Below are 22,139 nucleotides of genomic sequence, written 5' to 3'. Positions count from 1 at the left end.
GCAAACAAATCCTAACAATTAAAATTACAAATTTCTAACAGTGTTGAGAAGTCACCATTTGTGATTGGACACACATACTCATTATTTACTAATATTTATCATAAATACTAAAAAAAAAAAAAAAAATGGATCATCATCGCTGTTAATCTCTTGCAGCCAAGAAAAATGAAATACGCCGGATTTTTTTTTATTTGTTTGAAACAGTTCAATAATCTTTTTATTGGGGTTGAGTCTTCTTTTTTGCATTATTTATACCTTATAACATACTCTACTGATAAACTATGAAAGTCATATGCGCATAATGATTGTGATAAAAAAAATAATGCTTTACAGTACACAAACAAAAAACTATTGCAGAAAAATGTCGGTGTTTGCCTTAGATTACACACACTCACACACGCACACACTTATTGTTAGAATGACGGCGGTGTGGAAGTGCTTTTTATCCTGTACGGTCGTTTGTCTAGGGTGAGGGTGGGGGGTGACTTTCGTACGCTATACGGGCTAACAAAATGATATCCCTAGAAGCGGGTTCCGGAATATCGAATTGTGGGGTGTTTTGCTGTTTTTTTCTGTTACGTAAGTATGCATGTACGCGCTAGCGTTGTGTGTGGTGGTGTCGAATAACTTGCAGTGAAAATTATTCTACCTTTGAGACGAAAGCTTACGCTAACTTACAATGTAGGGTTTTACTAGAATAAAAAAAATCTGACCGCGTATAATATATATGTACATATCCTAATCATCTAAAGTATAAGGAAGATTTCGATTTCCGTTTAAAGCCAACAAAATATGTAGAAGACACGCATTCTACTAGCAGTGGTAGCAAAACAAAGTTGACCCTTTTCAAAACAACAAAAAAGTAATAGAAAAACTCCACTTAATTACCATCAATTCACACAACACTTTTGCCTTATAGATTCCCAATATAAATTTTTCTCTGCTTTTTTTCATCACATTTGTTTGAAGTTTTGTAAATTTCTTATCTCTCTCGTCAAATGGAAGCCAATGGTGAAGGAAAGTTCTTAGACTTAGCCTAGTGTTTTTTTTTTTGCCCTAGCAAGGTGTAAACAAACCGATAAATTGTTTGATATACAAAAAAAAAACTATAATTGAGTACTTTTCTCGGCTGGATCAACCACTTACGGTGCTAACTGTAGAGTCCCTAGGATAGATTCTACACCCTAACGAATAAAACTGTACAATTTTTGCTTGATTCAGCGCATATCATTCCTCATCAACAATAACCTATTTCTCGTTTTACGTTTGGAAAACATCATTAGCTACATTTTTTTTGTTGGATTCCTGTTGCCACCTATAATTAAAAGCCTGATAAAAGTTCCACTTTTCTCATTTTTTGTTTTGTTTTGTTTTTTGTTACGTTTTTTTTCTTTACATCTCGATTGATTTGAAGCCCACTAACTGGCAGGTTGTAATTTAACTAGTTGTATAAAGAGTATCGCATTCTCGTTTTTTTTCTGTACAATGAAGTGAACTTCGGTTCGATCTCTGCCGACAGCTATCGAGTGTATACGTGAGAGAACGATTGGCACATTTATCTCTTGATTTTTGTTTTGTTCTGTCCAGTTTTGTCCTACGGAACGCGCAGTGTGCGCGTTACCCCGTTTTCCGTTACCTTCTGGGACCTGGGTGTATCACACATGTTTTTTTTTGTTTTGTTTTGTAATCTTGCAATTGCACGGCCCTCATGAATTGTAGTTAGCCATGCGCGAGCGCGCACACACACACACGGATCGCGGCGAGACCATTTTAGGAAGTTAGGATGGCACCAGTGGTTTTTCGTTTATTTTTTCTTCTTTCTTCATTGAGATCACACTACTTTAATCGCACTCGTTGCCGGTTTAGTAGGCCTCGGCATCCGGTAGCGTCGCACAGGCTGCCCACATCCGTGTGCTGCCGCTGCAATAAGCCCCCCTCCGAGGGGGCGTTGCGATGATTGTCAACTTTTTTTTTTTCGTTTTTCTTTCTCGGACTGGCCACGACAGTGGGGTATGGTTGGGACAGGGGTTTATTTGTAGTACATTGGTTCGGATTTGCTGAGATCCGTCGGCATCATACTTTCGTCATCGCTGGTTTTATCGGCCTGCAGATGATGCTGCGGTGGCTGCTGGTGCTGATGATGGTGATGCTCGGCCGGCGATGGGCTCCGATCCCGTTCGTGATCGCGTTCATGCTCGAGGGCATCCAGTCGACGGTCCTCCTCCTGCTGCTTCTGCTGATGGCGGGCCTCGGCTGCGGCAACCGCGGCCGCAGCGGCAGCCTGGGCTTGCAGTTGCTGCTGGTGCAGATGGTGCAGGTTGTTACTGATCGTGTGCAGGGATTGGGAATTCAAGGACAGTGGGTTCGGCGATGGCGGAGGTGAACCGTTGTCGTGGGACGGCTGGGTTTGCTGCTGCTGTTGTTGCTGGCGTAGAAGCTGGATGGTGGTTAATCCGTTGGCGTTCCGAATCAATCTGTCAGAATGTAAAGAATTAATTTTTTTGGATTTGTTTTTGGGGGGAAGGAGATGAAACTTACGGGTAACAGTCGACTCCGTTGGAACTGCTGCCGTAGTATTTGCGGTCGTTTGTACTAAGATCGGTAGGCTTAAGTTCATCCAGGTCGGTTTCCATTTTGATCGTTGCGTGACCGTTGGCGGCAGCAGCCGCGTTTTGTACCGAAGTATGTGACGGGTGATGGGGGTGATGCAGAGCGGTCGGTGATATTGGAGGTCCTCCTCCATTGGCCTGCTGGTGGGAAGCGGCAGCTGCAACGGCTGCCGCAGCCAGATGATGAATGTTGGCACCGTTCGGAAGCAGTGACATCAGCGAGTGGCTGCCAGCACTACCAACCGAGGCGTTCGACTGGCCACCGTTCGCATTCTGGCTGGCCATCGTCTGTCGAAGCAGCGAGATATTCTTTATGCTTTTCAGTTCCGTTGGATTGCGGAGGAACCTGGTTAATAAAGAAAAAAAAATGAGAATTGCGAAACTAGTGAAAAAAAGTTAACAACTTACTGGTAACAATGCCGTTCGCCTTGCACTTTGCGTAGAATGTTGACCTTGTAGTAGTACCGCAGCGCTCGGGACATCTTGTCGTAGTTCATGGAAAGATGATTCTTCTGTTGGCCCCACAGTTTGGCCAGACCGGCTGGATCGACGATTTTGAAAACGCCCGTGTCGCGGCACTTCCACGCGATGTAGCGGCTGTAGCGCTGCGACGGATCGTTCAACAGCTGCTGCAGGAAGTCCCACAGTAGTCTGCCATCTGTTGGAGGATAGCAAAAAATGTTTTAGTTTGAAATTCGAATAATTAGTTGATAAAAGAAATACTTACTAGTATTCGGTTCCGGTCCATCCGGGAAAAACTCTCGTTTGACTGGCAGGAACGCTCCTGGCGTAGTCGGCGCCGACGAAGAGCCACTCGGGGACGCACTGGAAGGTGGTGACAGCGTGGGTGGTTTAAGGCCTAGCGAGTGCACGTTCGATGCGCTGGTAGAGTGTCCATTGCTTAGCGAAGCTGGAGAGTTGGTTCGGTTGATGCCGTTACTGTTGCTGCTGGAAACATTGTTGCCACTGGTACCGTTGTTTAGAGCTCCATTGCTGCTGGCACCGCTGCTGTTCAGCAACGAAGACACTGGATATTGGAGAGTTTTGGTGTCCAAAAGTTGCAGCTGGCCCAAGTGTTGCGTTTCCTTGGAAATCGGTGTCAGCGGAGGACTCTGGTTCTGCTGTGCGTGAAGCGGCAGTTTGCTGTCCGGATGCGACAGCGACAGAGGATGATAGCCGGCTGTAGAATTATCTTCATCGGAATCCGATTGGTTGCTGCTCCCGCCGGAGCTGCTGTTTTGTGTGTGACTACTGCTACTGCTGGAAGATTTTTGGAATACATTTTGCAGCTGTTCCTGGTGGCTTTGCGGTGGACTTCCAGCCTGCGAGTCGACTGATGGTGCTGGACTCAGCGTGACCGAATTGGACGCAGCCATGAACTGCTGCAGGTGGGATGTATGGAAGAAGGGACTATCGGGAGGCGCTAGGGCACTCCAGTTTGGTGTCGGAGGATGGCTGTGGGGGGACAGAGGGTACCGGCTGGTAGGAGTTACTGGACTGCTCGGTAGATGCCGGTGGAGGGTTTGTGCGTCGCGTACGAGCATCTGCAGGACGTTGTGCAGGACATCTCCCGCTCCCGGGCTGCGTTCGGCCAAGTCGTTTTTCGTAAGCACACACAGCGCTTTGCCGTTCATCTGGAACAGATCCAGATCGAACTTGGGCAGATCGAACTCACGCTCGCAGAAGCGCAGAAAGACGGCCACCTCATCGCGGCCCCAAATGCGTGGATCGGTATTCAGCTGTGGTGGCAGTTGTGTCTTCAGATCGGCCAGCGGACTCGGAGGTGCCGGTGGGTATCGCCACAGCAGATCCGAACCCCAGATGCCCAGCGGGGCCGGCGGATTTAACGGGGACAGCGGTATCGGTAACATCTTCATCTTGGCCGACAGTTTGGCTTCGTTTTGCTATTTGTCGAACCTGATAATCTAGTGCCGTTCGTTTTGGTGACTCTAGAAAGAGGAAAGGAGAGAGAGAATGGAATGTTAATGCTTTTTTTAAAAGACCAAAGAAAAAAAAACAAACACTGATTTTTATATCATTTCAATCGCGATTTGCGTACAACGCAACGGCGGCCGCAAAAGGTCATAATTTCATTTACTACTTAAGAGAGCGGAAAGGTAATCCGGGAAATGAGGACTGTGTCTCGAGGCGATTTTTGTCTTTCGTCCGGTCCCGCCTGTCGTCTCGCGTTGTGTTGTTATTGTTGTTGCGTGTGTGCTGCTGCTGCATCGTCGTCTCCAAAACGGGTGGTGGCGAAGATAGATGCTGTCGCTTTTCTACCGCTCTACTCGACACCGGCGGATTCGACTCGCCCTGTGGTGATGAAGAGGATGTTGTGGATAGAATGGACCAGCATTAGCATGGGAGTGCTTCGCCGCTCTCTCGCCGACGGATCGGTCACGGTAGGAGGTACCTTCCGAGCGCGCAGTGCATACCGCCACAGCTGGGGGGCTAGTCGGAGGAACAGGAGAACGATCGGTTCAGCACACGGAATGGGGTTTGGTTTCGAACGGATGAACGGCCGAAGCGTAGAGATGAAGTGTATTCAAATAACATCCGCTAGTTCAGGTTTTCAGCGGAAATTGATTTTTTTATGATATGTAGGTATAAAAATATTTCTCATCTTCGTTCTTTCTTCGCTTCGGTTGGAGATCTCGGCGAGTGTCTAAAAACCGCAGAAATGGGTGCACTGAAAGGAAGAAAGTAGGGCGGCGGAGGGCACTCCAGCAGAAGGTCAGAGCATCAGTCAGTCAGCCAGGGTGGAAAAGAAGACGAAGACGAAGGAGGCTGCCGATCGCCCGTGGAAGAGTTGCAGCAGCGTGCCTTTCCCGGGCTTGTTTTCTCTTTGTTAATTATTTTTCATCATCGCTTTGTTTTTTTTTTTTGTGTTTGGGAAAGAGCTGCACAGCAGCTCCTGGCGGTCAGAAGAAATCGAGGGAAGAATCTTTGCGGTGATCTTGCGCTCGAGAAAACGGGATGTGTAATATGTGTTTACCAGAGTTCGTCTCATGTTGCCCCCTCCGCTCCGCTTCGGCGGTATTCGTGTCCAGCGCGACAGGCATTCGAAAGGCAAATATTTACCCGCACCAACATGGGAAAACTATGGGAAGAGCAAACCCAACCGTAGATGTTTGATTTGTTCGTGAGCAATTGACAAAATATCGCACATTGTCGGTCACGTTTACACTCTGAACTTTCGAGTCTTTCAAAATCTGGAAACACTGCTTACAAAGTTGTAACGGAGTCTTTTATCTGCGAAGTGCAATAAATAACGAAACATTTTTCGTGCGTTAAACTAATTCTAAGCCAGAAAAGAAAACTGTCTCTCCTCCCTGCCAGCGTCCCGCCGATTGTTGTGTGTGGTGAACGGCTTGAGAAAAAAATGCGGAATTTGCAATTCAAGTAGTTTCTTCCTCATTTGAGAGGATAATCCCGTGCCGTTCCCGCTTGAACTGGGCCGCTAATCGTCGCCGAGCGATAGAATGAAGCTACCGGCCACTTGAATCTTCACCCCCTCGAACACTGGTGGCCATCGGCGAGGGCAACGATCTCCGGGGTTCAGTTCTTTCCCCATTCGTAGTATCAGTAGCAGAAGCTCTCGTCGGCTGGCAACTGGGCGAATCAGATTACGGATTCAAGAAGAGAAATTGGAAGTTCAAACGCATGCTAATTGGGCTAGTTTTAAGTCCGTCTACTATCGGGCAGGAAATGCATCTCGAATTGTGTAACAGACAAGACTCCCTTCAAAATCAAACCCCCCGAAAAAAAAAATCGATCAACGATCATACCGCAATTATATCACGTGAAACAAGGAAGTTTACTGACGGGCAGAGACAGAGAGAGACGGAAAAAATGACGCACTGCACTGCCACGTAGGTTCGTGGAATGTTTCTTCTTTGCGGATAACCGCAAAACATTCAAATCTACATGCAGGCATGATGATCATCACCGCTTGAGAAACGTTTGATCGCCGCGCACCGTGCGCGCGCGGTGAGAAGCAGGAAACGAAACGTCGCCTTCCGCCTGCTTAGATTGCGTTCTGGCTGCCATTTCGGCGGAGATCTTGTGTAGCGGTGATTTTCCCTCCGCCTGTCCAACTCGCACCACCCTTCCCACCGTCGATCGAGAGACGTGGTACCTTTCGGATCACCTCCGCAGTATGCGCGATCGAAGAAGGCGGCGGGCGGGAGGTGTGATTTTCGGACTAAACGAGAACAAGTACCGCGTGTGCTATCCGGTTTGCCGGTGTACACTGTAAAAAACTGGGGCCGTGCAGGTGAGGTGAGTGAGCTCTGGGACACCGGCCTCCTGCTGCGCGCGAGGGAAGCTTGTTCCTGTCCGACTAAACCGAAATCAGTGTGTAACGAGGCGAGGAGGTTTTAAAAACGGACCGCGCAAAGTAACGCGAACAGACCGTGGAATGAGGTTTATGTACGCTTCATTAGTTCCTTCTCTCCTTTCTTTCTCCTTTGGTTCCCGGATCGGAGCGGAGCTCTGTCGCTCCACGTCTGCTGCATCCGCATTCTCCCGCATTCGTTACCGCCACCGCCACCGCCGTGCAAAGTGATTAAAGGACTGTGGGGGCCTTTTTATTTCTTGTTTATCCCTCTGGCCGTTCGTCGTCGTGGTCGTCGTCGTCGTCGTTTTTTTCTTCCTTCTACTTTGTTATTGGTGATTCTCCAATCTCTTTTCCTGTTTCTTCTGCGTGTTTCACATACGCTCTGGTATAGAACCAACTCGAGATCCCGCGTGCAGAGGCAGGTCCGGCTCGCGATGACTTGTGGTTAATTTTGTTTTTCTTTGTTGAGTATTTCTTCTCGTCAACGTGGTTATTTTTTTCCACGGGAAGTGAAACCTAATGGATATGTGTGGCGAGCGAGCGAGCGCGCAAGCGAGGGAAGCGAAGATGAGATTCTTCGGTTGAGAAGTCGTTCCAGTGGCTCTGGGGAGGACGGAACCCGCGGGAGGGGGGACGGCTGGAAGCTGTCTTGTAAGAAACGGAATAACCGGTTTAAACGGAAACTAAAATGATATTATAAATAAAGTTCATAAAGTTTTATTCACCAGCTTTCCTGTTGCGTCCCGCTGGATCACAGCGGCAGCTCTTGGCTTCCGTCACCGTTCTGATCTGCACCGATCGTGTCCGATCGTAACCGGCTTAGTGCTGGAGCGAGGCTGATAATAGAGGGATTTTGCACGGAAACTTGTCGCACTTTGGTGGCTTTAGCAAATTTGTAAACTAGAAATCCTAAAAAAAAGGTTTTTTTTTCCTGACTTTCTCTCAATAATGTTTTACTCAAATCTACACACTTATTGTCGAAAACGGCGCCACTGCACGGGTGAAAAATGACAGCTGCCACATTGTTTCGTAAATCGCGGTCAATCTAACTGAAATCTTGGCACAAAATATCCAAAATCTCGAAAAAAAAAATAAACAATAGTATTGTGTTACACTGTTACTGAGTCATGGGTCGTCTGCTGAATTCTCAGTGAATTGAGGTTAAGCCATGAATTCTCAGTAATATGCATTGCCGAGCTCGAGAATAATTTTATGTGTGTATGGAAATTACACCATTATGATTGGAAATTGTTATAATTTTTATTTGGGTTCGAAAACTAATATGTCTTAACTTAACAGCACATCCTGGATTTTTCCAACAACAACAATAATTTTTATACTTTTTACGGAGTCGCTTTTCAAGGGAGGGAGTTCTTAAACAATTCACTTGTAAACAGTATTTCACGATGTTTGTTAACTACTTTTGAGAAAAGCTAAGAACAAGGATAAAAATCAGTGAGAAAATATCACAAATATCTTTCAACATCCGTAAAAATGTTTTTTTTTCTGGGCAATTTGTGTAAATTTCAATGTCCACGTACAAAAATTGCGTAGATTGCTTTAGTGTATTAGAAGAAATTTTGCAGGAAAAAACTTTTGACATTTTTTTTTGCTTTTCTCTAAACATTTTTCGCTCGAAAACTGTTTACAACATATTGGTTGAAGAATGGAATACACTGGAACTGTATTTTTTTTTGCAAAAACGTCCTTTTTTATGCAAAGATTCGTACAAAGAATCGCGTAAAACCCGAAATCCGCACAAAAAATAAATCTAGAATCTGTAAATTTTTTAGCTATTTCTGCTAAATATTTTAAAAAAATACTAAAGAGCACTGTTAATTCCAACCGTAAATCAAATTTTCAAGGAAAAAAAAAACAAGGTTAGGTGTAATCAATGAATATTCGGACATTCGATTAAGTAAATGTAACCGACGCACAAAAGTGCGTTCAATCATTTTCCATTTAGATGCACTAAGTACTGACATGCGTTTATGGGGGAAACAAGTATTGGTGAGCCTAAGTAAGCATCGCAAACATTATTACAAGGCACAAAAAGTGTCAGTGTTCACGGTAGACAATAAATTTACGTTCCGTGTTGATTTCTCGCTGGTTTTCAAAGCTTCAGGAGAATTTTAGTACGAACGGTTTCTAGCATAGGAGTAAGAACCTGGCGCTGGGGATACTTTTGTGATTCAGGGAATTTTTTTTAGGACTTTCAACTTTCCTGTGTTTAGTCGACAAAAATTACATACTTGATTTTTGTTCCGTCTTATCATACACTCAACGCATTGTGCGAAGCATCGAATATACGATTTAATATGTAGAAAAAAAATGGGTGAATTGGGACGAATAGAACCTATAACAGTTTGTAGTATTTGAGCTAAACTTTGCGGAAAAGAATTGACATCATGGTTACACTTGCTTTTTTTGGCCTAAACGTTCTTAGAGTTATCGAAAAAATAAGTGCTATAACTTTGTAAGGAAAAGTCCTGGAGATGCAAGGTCTTCGACAAAAACGTGCCCCAATGCTTCCTTAGAACAAAGTTTCCTAGTCAAATGCAACTAACAAAAGTTAAGTACAAAAAACTAAATTTCAAATGACTTTCAAAGTACTGTGTAATTCTGTACCCAATGAAGATAGGATTTTTGTTTATTCAGCAAAGTTTCATGTTTTTTCATGTTATTAAACTTCGCCAAATAAACCATTCCTTTACTTATTAACACAAAAAAGTTAGTTTTTCCAATTTTAAAATAGTAAACTTTCCTCAACTTTTGATAAGTTGAGATTATGCGGGTCATTCATACAAATAATTCTTTAGAAGGCACCATTTAGTTAGGATGAAGGTGAAAGGCGCTATGGAATTAAGTACTACTTTTTGCCTTTTGGATTTTGGTGCCCCTAAGAAGTTTCGAGCCGGCTAGGGGCACAGAGGTTGATGAAAATGATTAAAAAGCTGTAATCGTTCGTGTTTTTCTAGTTTGAGTCCTGGAGCGAAACCTGTGTTGACCAGTTTTATTCATGAATCCTTTCGTTTTCGAACACTTCCTAGTCTGCCGTAATCTCGCAGACTGACGTAAGCGCCAATTTCTCAAATATGGGGTTCTTATGCCAATTTGTTTGTTATTCGAAGACCCATCTTGTGTTACCTTTCTTTTAGTTGTTACTTATTCGTACGTTGCATAAAATCAAGAAAACAAAATGACGTTTGCACCATTTCAATACAAAAGTGACAAGTAACCCGTTCGTTTTTGGGCCGTATTGAAAAGCTGATCAAATGGATGTACGTCATAATGTTGTATCACGGCAGTAGTGTGTGTGTAAATTAAGTTACGAAGGTTTTGAGGAAACAAGGGTTTTGTGACAAGCAGCGTTGTTAGTCTCACTCATAAACAGTATGCAACACCTCATCTGAAGTTCTCGTTGCTACCGATATCACACACTGGAGAATGCTCCATTCAACCTATTTCTCATTCTTTCTCGCTGTCTTCGTTGCTCGCATTCGCTCCCGAGATCATATGCGGACACGCGCGCTTAATCTTTTACTCGCGTGTACTCCCCTACTCGCAAGCACAATCAGCCGAAGACAATCGTTCCAAAATTCATTGCGATGGTTACAGAGGGACAGAAGAAAAATATTTCGATCAGGGTAACGGGTTTCGCATTAGACTGCTGTAAGAAACTTACCAAAGCAGTCCGATACTCTACACATTCCAGTATGCGATACTTTACAGGTTTTTCCCCCACGCTCGGCTGTCGGTGTACGAAGCAATACCGGGCGGATGAAGAAAGTATTTTGAATTTTATCGATAGCAATATTTTAGAGAAAAACTTTCTTTTACAGGGTTGTTTTACATGATAGAGCGCCTATTAAAAAATCATTGAGTGACCCAAATTTTCGAAAATTTCATCCTCTCATAGCACGTTGTACCTCGCAAAAACTTGCTTGAGGCGAGGGTGCTGCTTAAGGTAGATAAAGAAGATGAAAGAATAGTAAGTTTGGGAGAAGATAAGTGTTATAATACGTAGCAGGTGACACTGCAAAAAGGAGAAAAAAAAAACACAAAAAAGTGTTCCAAAGATAAAAAAATTACTGGTCCATACAAAAAAAAATTTTGTTTGATTGTGTTACAATTTAATGATTCTTATTATATTTATAATCACAAACATTATAATTTTATCTCAATGTCATTTTATTTTTGTGTGTACTTTAAAAAAAAATCCATGGGAATTTTAAGTTCAGTTGAGATAGTTTAATGTTTTTTTTTGTACCGAAATTCGCTTACTGAAATTTTCATGGAAACTGTTAAAATAATTTTGGATTGGTTTTGTTCACATTTCAAAACAATTTTATGAATATTTTTCCTCAAATCTGCCGCACAAAGTACATTATTTTCGAGTTTCAAAAAGCTTTTATGGCAAATTTTTCGATGTAATTTATGTCAAAAAAAGTTTCGAGATTATTCCTGACAGTTGTGACAGTTTGTGTTAGTTTCTCGATAATATGCGTTATTTTCTATGCAGTTACAGTAATCTTTTTCTGTCATTGAATTTCTCGAATATTTTCCCAAATAAATCTTAGCGGATTTGCACAAATCTGTGTGAGCTAAAAACGGAACTGGGACTTATTCTTACAAAGATTGTTCGACTGCAATTTATTCAAGATTTTATTGATTATTTGTATAGAAAACGTAAAAAAAAGTTAGAACAATTTAATTAACACTTTGCAACGATATCAATAGTATATTTCCACCACACAGAGTATGTTATCCTCAAATTTTATGAAGGTTTATGGTAATTTTACCGATGTTATTTATGACGAGAACAATTTTGAGAAGCCTGCTCAATAATATGCGATAGTTTCCTAGCAGTTTCAATAATCTTTTGCTGGCATTACACTTCTTTAACATTTTCGTAATAGAATCTCAACGGATTTGCAACAATTCTGTTGGAATTTGAAGTCAAGTTAAGAACTACTTTTCAAAATTCGAAACACGACAGCTTTACTGCAAATTATGCAAAATTTCATTGATTTTTCATGAAAAACATAGAAAAAATGTAATATTTTCGTTGACATTTTACAACGATTTCAAGGTTATTTTTTAAGCACTAAGTATTTTATTTTCAAGTTGTATGACGGTTTCAAGGGAAATTAACCAAATTGAGATTCTTTAACGATCACGAACAGAGCCGGGAGGGCTGTGTAACCGTTTTGTGACAGATTCATAATACTATTTCTCTGTTATGAAACATGTGTGTGAATTTTGGTACCCACTCAAGCGAAACGCTTCAATTTTTTTCAATTCTTGACCCTTCAAAAGATTGGGAAATTTGTCTATTTTTAGTGTCCGAGCCCTACAGGAACCTGGGCTCACATCTGATTCCTGTAAACTCGGATCTTCACGTGTGGCCTATATGGCCACCAATATGATCGGATAGAAACCCTAACAAAATGGATTTCAAAATTCACGAAATCCCTCCAGGAGTTGATTTACATCCATTCTGAACCCACCTGAAAAATTGCTCCGACTGAACATTTAGGAACATCGACTCCTGGAGTAATTTCATGAATAGTGACATAAATGTTGCCGAGGTGCTCAGCAGATGGACGCAGAATGGATTAAAGTCAACTCCTGGAGTGATTTAATTAAATTTTGATACCAATATTGTTTGGTTTGGTTTTATTGGTAAAATTGCCTAGGATCTTAAACATAGTCCCGAAGATTCAGATTTACGGGAACCATAGGTAAACCAACGGCTCTTTCGGGTCCCGTTTACTAAAAATAGACAATTTTCTCAATCTTTGATGTAAGAGCTTATTTGTATATTCGAGAGACAGAGAGTTTCAGCTACTTTTGAATCCATTTCTTTACAAACCACTCCAAAGACTAAAATTCTCTATAATAAAGGAAGAAAAAAAACAAATCAATTTTTTTAGTCAAAATTTGATTTAACTTGTGCGACAATTTACAGGTTTGATAGTTTCGTGGATTTTTTATCACTGTTTTGAGACAATTGTGTATCAATTTTGTGATTTCAAAGCTGTTTAGTTCCACTGAAATTTCAAATGAGATCAAAGGACTGGCTGAATTGGCGTGAAATGCCTCAACAGCGAAACGCATTTAGTGTCGTCCGGTGCGCTCCGGAGGAAGCGCGCCGATCAGTGGCATTCGATTTAATTACCTGCCAGGCCAGGGAGAACTTCGACACACACACACACGAACACAAACGTAACGCAAAAGCAACCATTGTGATCATGATGATGATGATGATGATGATGATGATGCACATTGGAGAAGCTACGGCAGGGTAAACGGTAAATTTAAATCGCTGCGTTCCAAGGACTGAACGGCTTGGAGAAGCTCGGCGTGGGAGCGCGAGAAGGATCTCGAGTATCGGCGACGATTGACCGCCGACAATGGCTTCCGCGTTGCGTCGCAGATGTCGATCTGATTTGCCTACTGCCCGCCGCCGAACTGATCTTCATCGCTCGAGCGGTGATTAATTGGTGAGTATGCGGAACGCCGCCGCCGCCTGCTCCGATGTTGCGACAGTTGCGATTATCAATTACATTCCACTTCTGGTTTTGCTAAAGCGTTAGTAGCTGAACAGCGGGAGAGCTGATGTGTTTATGTAAATACTGTTCTTTTTTATTTTATTGAATTCTAAACAGTTTGGCATTAATTTTGCTCGCTCGGAGAAGAGGCATTGCGTCATCGCCGCGTCTCAGGCGGCCGATAATCTCTGTGCAGTGTTTAAACTGTGCTCACGATTTCCTGTTTCTCATGGAGCCAGGCTCGGGCTGAATAGGAAAAAGTAAAAGCACTTTGCAGCTACTCCAACGCTAATCGACGGGCAGGCAGGCAGGTTCAATAAAAGTTCTCCAAACAGGAAAGAAATAGCATTCTCGCCTCGACTCGATGGTGCTTAGACCGACTACCTATGGAGGGTGGTTAACGAACATGTAAAGTAAACAACTATCTATTCGTGGACAAGGAATAACCTTCAAATGAAAAGAAAACTGCAAATTGGCTAGAAAAGGCACAGGTGAACCTTTTTGTGTTGCCTTCGACAAAATGCAATAAAGGCAGTACACAGACACACGCACAGATTCACACCGTACCGTTGCGTCATAATTTATGACAACATGTTTATTCCCAACAAATGGGCTTTAGAAGAAATTGTTTATATTAGATTTGATTGGAGCACTTCCTTCTTCGAGTTAGCCGAGAATAGATCGCGCCTCCCGTTGGTGCGCCGCTCGTTACGGGCGACGCGATCGTACAACGCATGCATGAGGTTTTTGCTTGGTGAAGATGACGACGATGATGATGATGATGATCGCAATAACGACGGCGATGATCAAGCAAGCGTGAAATGGGTGCCCCTTGGCGGAATCGTTATACTGTACTAAGAACGGGTTCAAGCAGGAAGTTGTGAAACTCGACTTCTCCTTCTTGCGCAATGCGGGGCGCACCGAGAGAGGTGGAGTGTCTGTTTCTTGTTGAACTTTTGATTTTTCCACCCGATCTTCGCGCTAGCGGTTAAGCGGCGCACTCTAGTGCACTGCCGAGAGTTTACTTCCTCCTTCGAGCGGATCGTCGTCTTTTGTTGGAGATGGTGATTGGCAGAGGCTGGGATTTCCCAGAGCTGTACATTTGGTCGATAAAACCAGCGTTCAGCACAATTTTGTGCAGCTTATCCCAGTAGGCGCTGATCTTTCCTTCTCCGCGATCGGTTGCGTGTGCGACGACGACGACAACGGGTGCGGCTAATTGCGACCGGTCGGTGGAGTCTAGGGTTGCCACCTGACCCATACGAATCATTAAAACTGTCTTACAAGTTTCGAATCGTTATTCTGTTCTTCCAATGTTTTGATCGGTAAAACTTTTGGAATTCCAACCTTTCTAAGAACGAATCAAGCAGGCCTGAAGAACTGTGGCAACCCTAGTAAGGTGATAGCGCGGTGGCAACTTGCGTTCAGAACGCACTGTCAGCTCTTACCGCGTTTCTACTCGATTGGTCGGCTGATTTGCATATTTCCTTCTCCACTTCCTGCTCCACCTGCTACCGCAGATTTTTGCGCGTTTTTGTGTCCGCGCGGATAGTTGACACAAGATGATCATCTCCGGTTTGACGACAACAACAATAAAACGCGTGTTATTCTTTCCCACAATCTCATCCGCCGCGTACCCATCGAGAAGCTCGATTATCGGGTTGATTGTGTCATAATTTATGGGCAGAAAAAAATAAAACTTCCACAAGCTTTCGACCGCGGGGATCGTTTGTTTACAGAACCTGTCAAAAAAGTAGGAGGGTGGTATTCAAGACACGACCGCATGACGTTGACTACCGTATTCTTATAAAAAAAAATATTCCATTGAAGCAAATAGTAGAGGGAATTGCAACGCTTCTTTTACAAAACTTCTGTAACAAAATTTCGAGGCACCAAAAGGTACCAGTTGCCGATTATTCTCGTTTACTGGTTAGTCCGTCCAGAATTCCAGCCATTTTAGTATTTTGCAGTAGCCATTTATTACTAACAGCCACCAGCATAACGGGTGAAACCGGCACGAGATGACCGGTACTATTTTGTCTTTCCTCCTTTCAGCTGCTAACACCTAGCGCTGTCGTGAAATTAACATCAACACAAACATGCATTTTTGCAAGGTTTTTTCCGCTAGCAGCATTTTGTAAAACAGAAAATTCAACTAACCGCTTCTATTATAAAACTGCGAGGCACCAAAAGGTACCAGTTGCCGATTATTCTCGTTTACTGGTAGTCCGTCCAGAATTCCAGCCATTTTAGTATTTTGCAGTAGCCACCAGCAACACGGGTGAAACCGGCACGAGATGACCGGTACTATTTTGTTTTTCCTCCTTTTAGCTGCTAACACCGAGCGTCCGTATGTATCCGGTACGGTTCAATAATGAAACTGATGGGGTGAAATGTTCGAACGATACGTTTTATACCAAGGCTTCGTCAGATAATTAGAAAGAAGGAGGGGCTACATAGATGATGGAATGGTAAAGACAAATGTTTCTTGAAAGCTGCGCCGGCCGCTGTCGTAATATTAACACCAACACAAACATGCATTTTTGCAAGGTTTTTTCCGCTAGCAGCAGCATTTGGTAAAACAGAAAATTCAATTAGCCGCTTCTGTACCAAAATTTCGAGGCACCAAAAGGTGCCAGTTGCCGATTATATTGTTGTTTTTTGGTTAGTCCGTCCAGAATTCCAGCCATTTAAGTGTTTTGCAGTAGCCATTTACTACTAAAAGCCACCAGCATAACGGGTGAAACCGGCACGAGATGACCGGTACTATTTTGTCTTTCCTCCTTTCAGCTGCTAACACCTAGCGCTGTCGTGAAATTAACATCGACATAAACATGCATTTTTGCAAGGTTTTTTTCCGCTAGCAGCAGCATAAAATTCAACTAACCGCTTCTATTATAAAACTGCGAGGCACCAAAAGGTGCCAGTTGCCGATTTCTTGTTTACTGGTTTCCGTCCAGAATTCCAGCCATTTTAGTATTTTGCAGTAGCCACCAGCATCACGGGTGAAACCGGCACGAGATGACCGGTACTATTTTGTATTTCCTCCTTTCAGCTGCTATCACCTAGCGTCCGCATGTCACTGGTGCGGTTTTGGAATCAGAATTATGGGGCGCCGGCCGCTGTCGTAAAATTAACACCAACAAAAAGATGCATATTTGCAAGGTTTTTTCCGCTAGCAGCAGCATAAACATCGGAAACAGAAAGTGACAACAACAATGACAACAAAGTCAGATCGATTGTATCCGTTTGTGTCGACTGTGCTTGGGAAGAGAGGTAGTGATTGGCTGCGCGGTATGATTTAGACAATCGATATTAATTACCAATTTTTCAATAGTGTATCTCAAACAATAGTTTGTTTTTGTTACATAAATTTAACCGTAAAAGAATTTCTCATCGATTGATGCCAAAACCTCGAAAACCTGATTATAGATGACTGCAAAATAAGCGCTCAAAACCTGACCACTTTTCTCTGGTTTTCCCTGGTTGAATTACTAGATTTTTAAATTCAGGGGCCTAACTTCGATATAGACGTTATTTTTTTTTTTTTCTCATCTTATATAGACGTTAGTCAACGTCAAAAAAAATCGGATAGCTTTGTCAACCACGCCCGGGAAGAAGTAGTTCCGATGACATCACCATTCGCGAGCGATCACGGCAGTGATCTATGCGACGAAAATGGCGCCGCATTCTAATGCCGACTTGTCGCGCTATTTCTCGGCAGGTTTGTTGGATGTTCCCGTGTGCGCAGACAGGATCAGAAGACCAGCTAGTTGCACGTTGTACAATCCGGACGCGCAGCAGCAGCACAACCGTCGCAGCGGCTAACGGTGTTTGTCTATACAGGAAAAAAACGTTCATTTCCGCATTGCTGTGCTTCACGCACCCGGGAGACGGCAGTCAGTTGCTAGTCGCTACATCGCCACACTATCCGTTGTTGTTGTTGTTTTTATTATTATTAGTTATTTCGCTCTATGAATACCTATTCTAAATTGAAATGTCAAAGTGTGTCTCCGCTGACTAGTCTCTTGTACCGCACCCGCGGTACAAGATGGGAAATTTCCTGGCGTTTCGAGTCAAGTCAAGTCTGAGATTTTATCGCTCTTATTATCTCACGTCTCTCGGGCGCGCGTTGCTGCATTCGTCGTCGTCTCAGCCGTAGTGCAACCCAGCTTCCACCACACAGACAATTCGTTAACGTCGGTACTTGGCTTATTTCAATAATAAATTTTATTATGTAGGTATGTATGTTATTTAATGTTTTTTTTCTCGCTCGTTACTTCCAAACCAGTGCAGCGGCGGGCCAGCAGCCTGGCCAACTGACGAATGGAGCGCGATTCCGGCTGAGAGATAGGTTATGTTTACAAAAACCGAACCGATGCGCAAGGCAGCGCATTACGTCAGAGAACAGTACCTCAGCTCGAGCAAGGAGAAGGAGAAGGTGGTATTGTTTCTCACCATTTACCCTCGTGGGCATGCTGTTGCTGCTGCTCGGGTGGACCGTTTTGTTTGGCGGCAGTTACATCATGTTCACTTTTTCCTACCGCACCGAATGGCCGGTTGGCGGGCCGATCGTGTCACACTTTTGGGGGCTCCATGAGTGCATAACACACCGCGTCGCACTGGCACCGCGCACCCGTTACGCTACGCCACTTTTCGCAGCAGTGCCCCGTCGCGCCGCCGCGAGGTCTGTTTTGGCTGGCCACGCGAAAGATTCAATGAGCGCGAAGCAAAGAAAGCAAACGTCGAAAGTCGGTCAAAATTTTAAATTCATAATATGATTAAGTAATAGTGTTTGCTGGCTTGCTGGCGTGCAGGTAACGAGTTTTTTTTTTCTTTTCGGTTTTCGTCTCGTTCCTTCGCGGCTCTGCCACTACTATTACCAAGGCATATCACCGTTGGCAAGGCGCGCGGCGCGATGGCTTACATTCACTCGCGCGTGGTTTCCTTTCGCCATTTCTATCGAAGACCTCCCGGAGCGAGCGTCGCAAATCGTCATTAGACACTCGGTTGGGACAATATCGGACTTGCTAAATGTTAGGCAATTTTATTCCAGGAAACAGAAACGGCTGACCTTGAGGGGGACTTCCGATGCGGATTCCATAACATAAAACAAACATAAAAGTTTTCGAAGCATCAACATCCCAAGGTTTCTTTTCACTTGACCAAGATGAGGTTTTTGTTGTTTCAATGAAGTTGCCTGAAACTCGTTTGGGGAAATATACTTTCGTATTATGCAATGTCTAACACCTTTTTTTCCTCTTGATTCCGATGAATTTCTAATGTGGTCAAAGTGGTTCTATTTAGAAGGAGTTCCTTTTTTGGAATCTGTTATCTGTATGCGAAGATATGGATAAAACAAGTCATATATAATGACTCTGAATTTGAAAAACTTAATAAATCTATGACATGATAACACGAAATACTGAGAATTCAAAAACCTAGATCAGAAGAGGCTGAAACCAGTACCCAGGCATCTTTCAGAGCTGTTTCTAAAAGCTAAAAAGTAGCCGGCCTCTGACATAAACCAAATCTTATCATGTGAAACTTCAAATTACCAAGTATTCAAAAACTAGATCAATGTAAATTATGTTAATCAATTGCGCAGTTTTCGTTTTGTTTGTTGTTGATTTCGTGCTCTAAATTAATAGTTTCCTCACATTTTATTTGAGAAGTTTTTTTTATGTATTTTAATGTGCTTTTTTCAAAAGGGATGATTTAGTGATTAATCCACCTAAAAAGGATGAGAAGAAGTTATTTTTTTGGGATATTGAGTTAGACAGTAGTCAGTGTTTTTGAGGAAGTTGTGGTAGATGCTTTTGCTAACAACTTTGTCAATTTTCTATCTCTTATATTTAAAAAGATATAAATAGTTTCATAAGAAAACTTTACTCGAATTATTTTCAATATAACTTTTCTCCAAGATTTTCTTCACATTTTATATCTTCTACAAAGTTATAAACCATACTGATATACATATTTTTGTTGATTATTTCAACTTTCAGCAGTGCAAAATAAAAGTTTTTTAAATATTATCGGTTTTCAAGAGATAAGTGAATTTTAAAAATCGCAGATAAATATTGGGTATTCTGAAAACACATCTATTTCTACTTCCAAAAGAATATCCTTCTTTACGAGAGGGTTTTCATTTCATTTCTTTACTAGAGGTTTTTCGATTGTCTTAACGACAAAATTTTTGTTATATTAAAATTCGTTTTTTTTTTAAATGACTGTTATTCATGAAGATAGCGTTTTACAATCTTCAGCGGAAATATGGGCCCATAGGAACCGCATAATTTAGTAGAAAAATAGAAATGGAAAAAAGTTTTAACAGAAAACAAACATTGTGATCAATAACTCACATTTTTTGTTACAGGTTTTTCCCATGATTTTTTACATTTTTCTATTTCACTAAAGTAAGACAACAATTGAGTTTATGAGCAGAGTTTATGAATCTTCTGGAATTCTTATGTGCGACTGTTATAGTAAAAGTATAAAGACACAACAATTGATATTTTGAAGAACTGTTTCTGGTAAGTCGAGCAAAGTTGACATAACTTTAATGAATTAGAAAAATTATTTCCAAGCGTCTTAGCACAATTACTTCAAATCATTGGGAAGAGAAACTTTCGTTTATCCTCTATTTCTACTTATTATTCAGAAGTGAAAAAAAAACAATTTTACCCAAATCGCATTTTTCTCTAAAAAATATCTTTTAGAATTAAAAATGCATTTTTTATAAGATATTTTTTATGTTTGCGAAGTATGTGTTTTTTCAATCTAAATAGATTATTTTCAAAGATAGAAAAAACTTTTTTTCCACGAAAGTTACTGAAAATTAATGGAGATATAACGTTGTAGAACAACTTTTTCTTCTATTTACAAAGATAAAAAAGTTAAATACTCGATTTCATCGAAAATTTGGGTCATCCTATTTATTGATAACTAGTTGAACATTCCCGGCGATGCTCGGGATCAAAGGTTTCAAAGATAGATTTTTTTTTATATTCAATTGCTGCATTAGCTCAACTCACTTCAAAAATATAATTTACATCTTATACTTCCATCATCACTTTAAGTAGGGTGTCGAACGTCTTCGTCAGTGGTTTTCTTCGGACCTTTTTTGCATAAGATTGCGCCAATAAAACTACCGAAGAAAACCACTGACGAAGACGTTCGATACCCTACTTAAATATTCTGAGAACGCGCAGAACGGAAATACCCATATTGGATTGTTTTTTTTTGTGATTTTGGGCTGATTTACAGAAACTGGAAGTCACTATTTTGGATTTCAAAATGACGTATAGAGTTCCACTTTCGAAAGTATTAAAATTGTTGGCCAAATATCACTTTAGAAGTCATAAATTTGCATGTTTCATGTAGTTTTGTGAATAATATATCAAATTTAGTAATCAGATACTTGTTATTTTTCTTCAAATGTCTTTTCTGGATGTTAACAAACATTTTAATGAAAAAAAAGTGTGTCATCGCTGTAAAATGACGTATGGAGGTCCACTTTCGGAAGTATTGAAATTGTTGGCCTTATATCACTTTAGGTTATTTTCCTGAAACCGGAAGTCGCCATTTTTTAATCCACAAAACTTTGTAGAAAATAAGAAAATGAAAGATTTTTAATGCTTAAGCTGCCTCTTAATCGATATTCAAACAAATGAATCGTAACCTTTCCTGCAGCTAGATGTGAGTTCTAGTTTGGATTAACGCAAAAAATTAAAAAAGTAAGATTAAGAGCTAAATGACCTTCTGGTTAAAAGCTCTCTAATAAAAATCAAATTCAAATTCAAAAGTACAAAAGTAAATTGAATGCCGTAAAATGTAACTATTCACAAAACTACGAAAACATCAGAAATGTAAAATGTTCATGCTCGAGATATGGGTTATTCTGCAAAAAAAATTGTAGATGAAAGAACAACGAACATTTTATTGCAAAAAAAAAACAAATCATTGAATTTTGATTCAGAGGCGAATTGCGCATAAAAAGTCAAAGTTTCGCATGTAATCGTATAAAAACGTATAAATTAAAAAAAAATATTTTTCGGTGATTTTCTGTATTCTGTATGCTGTATATGGTCCTCGTGGCTCTGTGGTTAGCGATGTCGATTGGCTCCCACAGGGTTGTGATATCGGGTTCGATCCCCGATCAGGTCGAGAATCTTTTCGAACTGCAATTTTTCTCGACTCAGCTCTGGGGCACGGGTATCGTTGTTCTTATCCTACAACATGCAAAATGTGCTAAAACAATATCGATAACGAATTTCCTCAACTAATCTGGTTGATCGAGAGCGCTATTAGAAGGCTGCAATATTGTTGTGCTGTATACAGAAAATCATCTTCAAACATACGTTTTATATTTTAACATAAACAAACATTTTAATGAAAAAAGAATCACATGTCATCGCTTCAAATTTTGATTTAGAGGCAAATCCAGCATAAAAAGTCATAATTTTGCATGTTTCACGCAGTTTTGTGAATAATATCTCAAGTTTTAGTAATCATATACATTTTATTTTTCCTCAAATGTCTTTCCTGAACGTTAACAAACATTATAGTGAAAAAAATCATATGTCAACGCTTTGAATTTTGATTTAGAGGCGAATTTAGCACAGAAAGCCATAATTT

General features: G+C 41.5%; 1 protein-coding gene across 1 annotated transcript in view; it reads right to left on the bottom strand.

The window, feature by feature from the left end:
* Nucleotides 1–200: 200 nt before the first annotated feature.
* Nucleotides 201–22,139, bottom strand: part of LOC129728204 (ets DNA-binding protein pokkuri) — a 58,187-nt gene continuing 36,248 nt past the window's right edge. The window contains exons 2-5 of the mRNA XM_055686621.1: nucleotides 3,337–4,558; nucleotides 3,018–3,267; nucleotides 2,539–2,955; nucleotides 201–2,474 (exon numbers count right to left, since the gene is read on the bottom strand). Coding sequence (XP_055542596.1) covers nucleotides 2,030–2,474; nucleotides 2,539–2,955; nucleotides 3,018–3,267; nucleotides 3,337–4,486 — 2,262 coding nt within the window. The 5' untranslated portion in view covers nucleotides 4,487–4,558 and the 3' untranslated portion in view covers nucleotides 201–2,029. The remainder of the gene's footprint in view (nucleotides 2,475–2,538; nucleotides 2,956–3,017; nucleotides 3,268–3,336; nucleotides 4,559–22,139) is intronic.

This window comes from Wyeomyia smithii, chromosome 3, assembly GCF_029784165.1.
Source record: "Wyeomyia smithii strain HCP4-BCI-WySm-NY-G18 chromosome 3, ASM2978416v1, whole genome shotgun sequence".
Lineage (NCBI taxonomy): Eukaryota > Metazoa > Arthropoda > Insecta > Diptera > Culicidae > Wyeomyia > Wyeomyia smithii.
The sequence above is the reverse complement of the archived record's forward strand: the minus strand, read 5'-3'. Positions and strand labels throughout refer to the sequence as shown.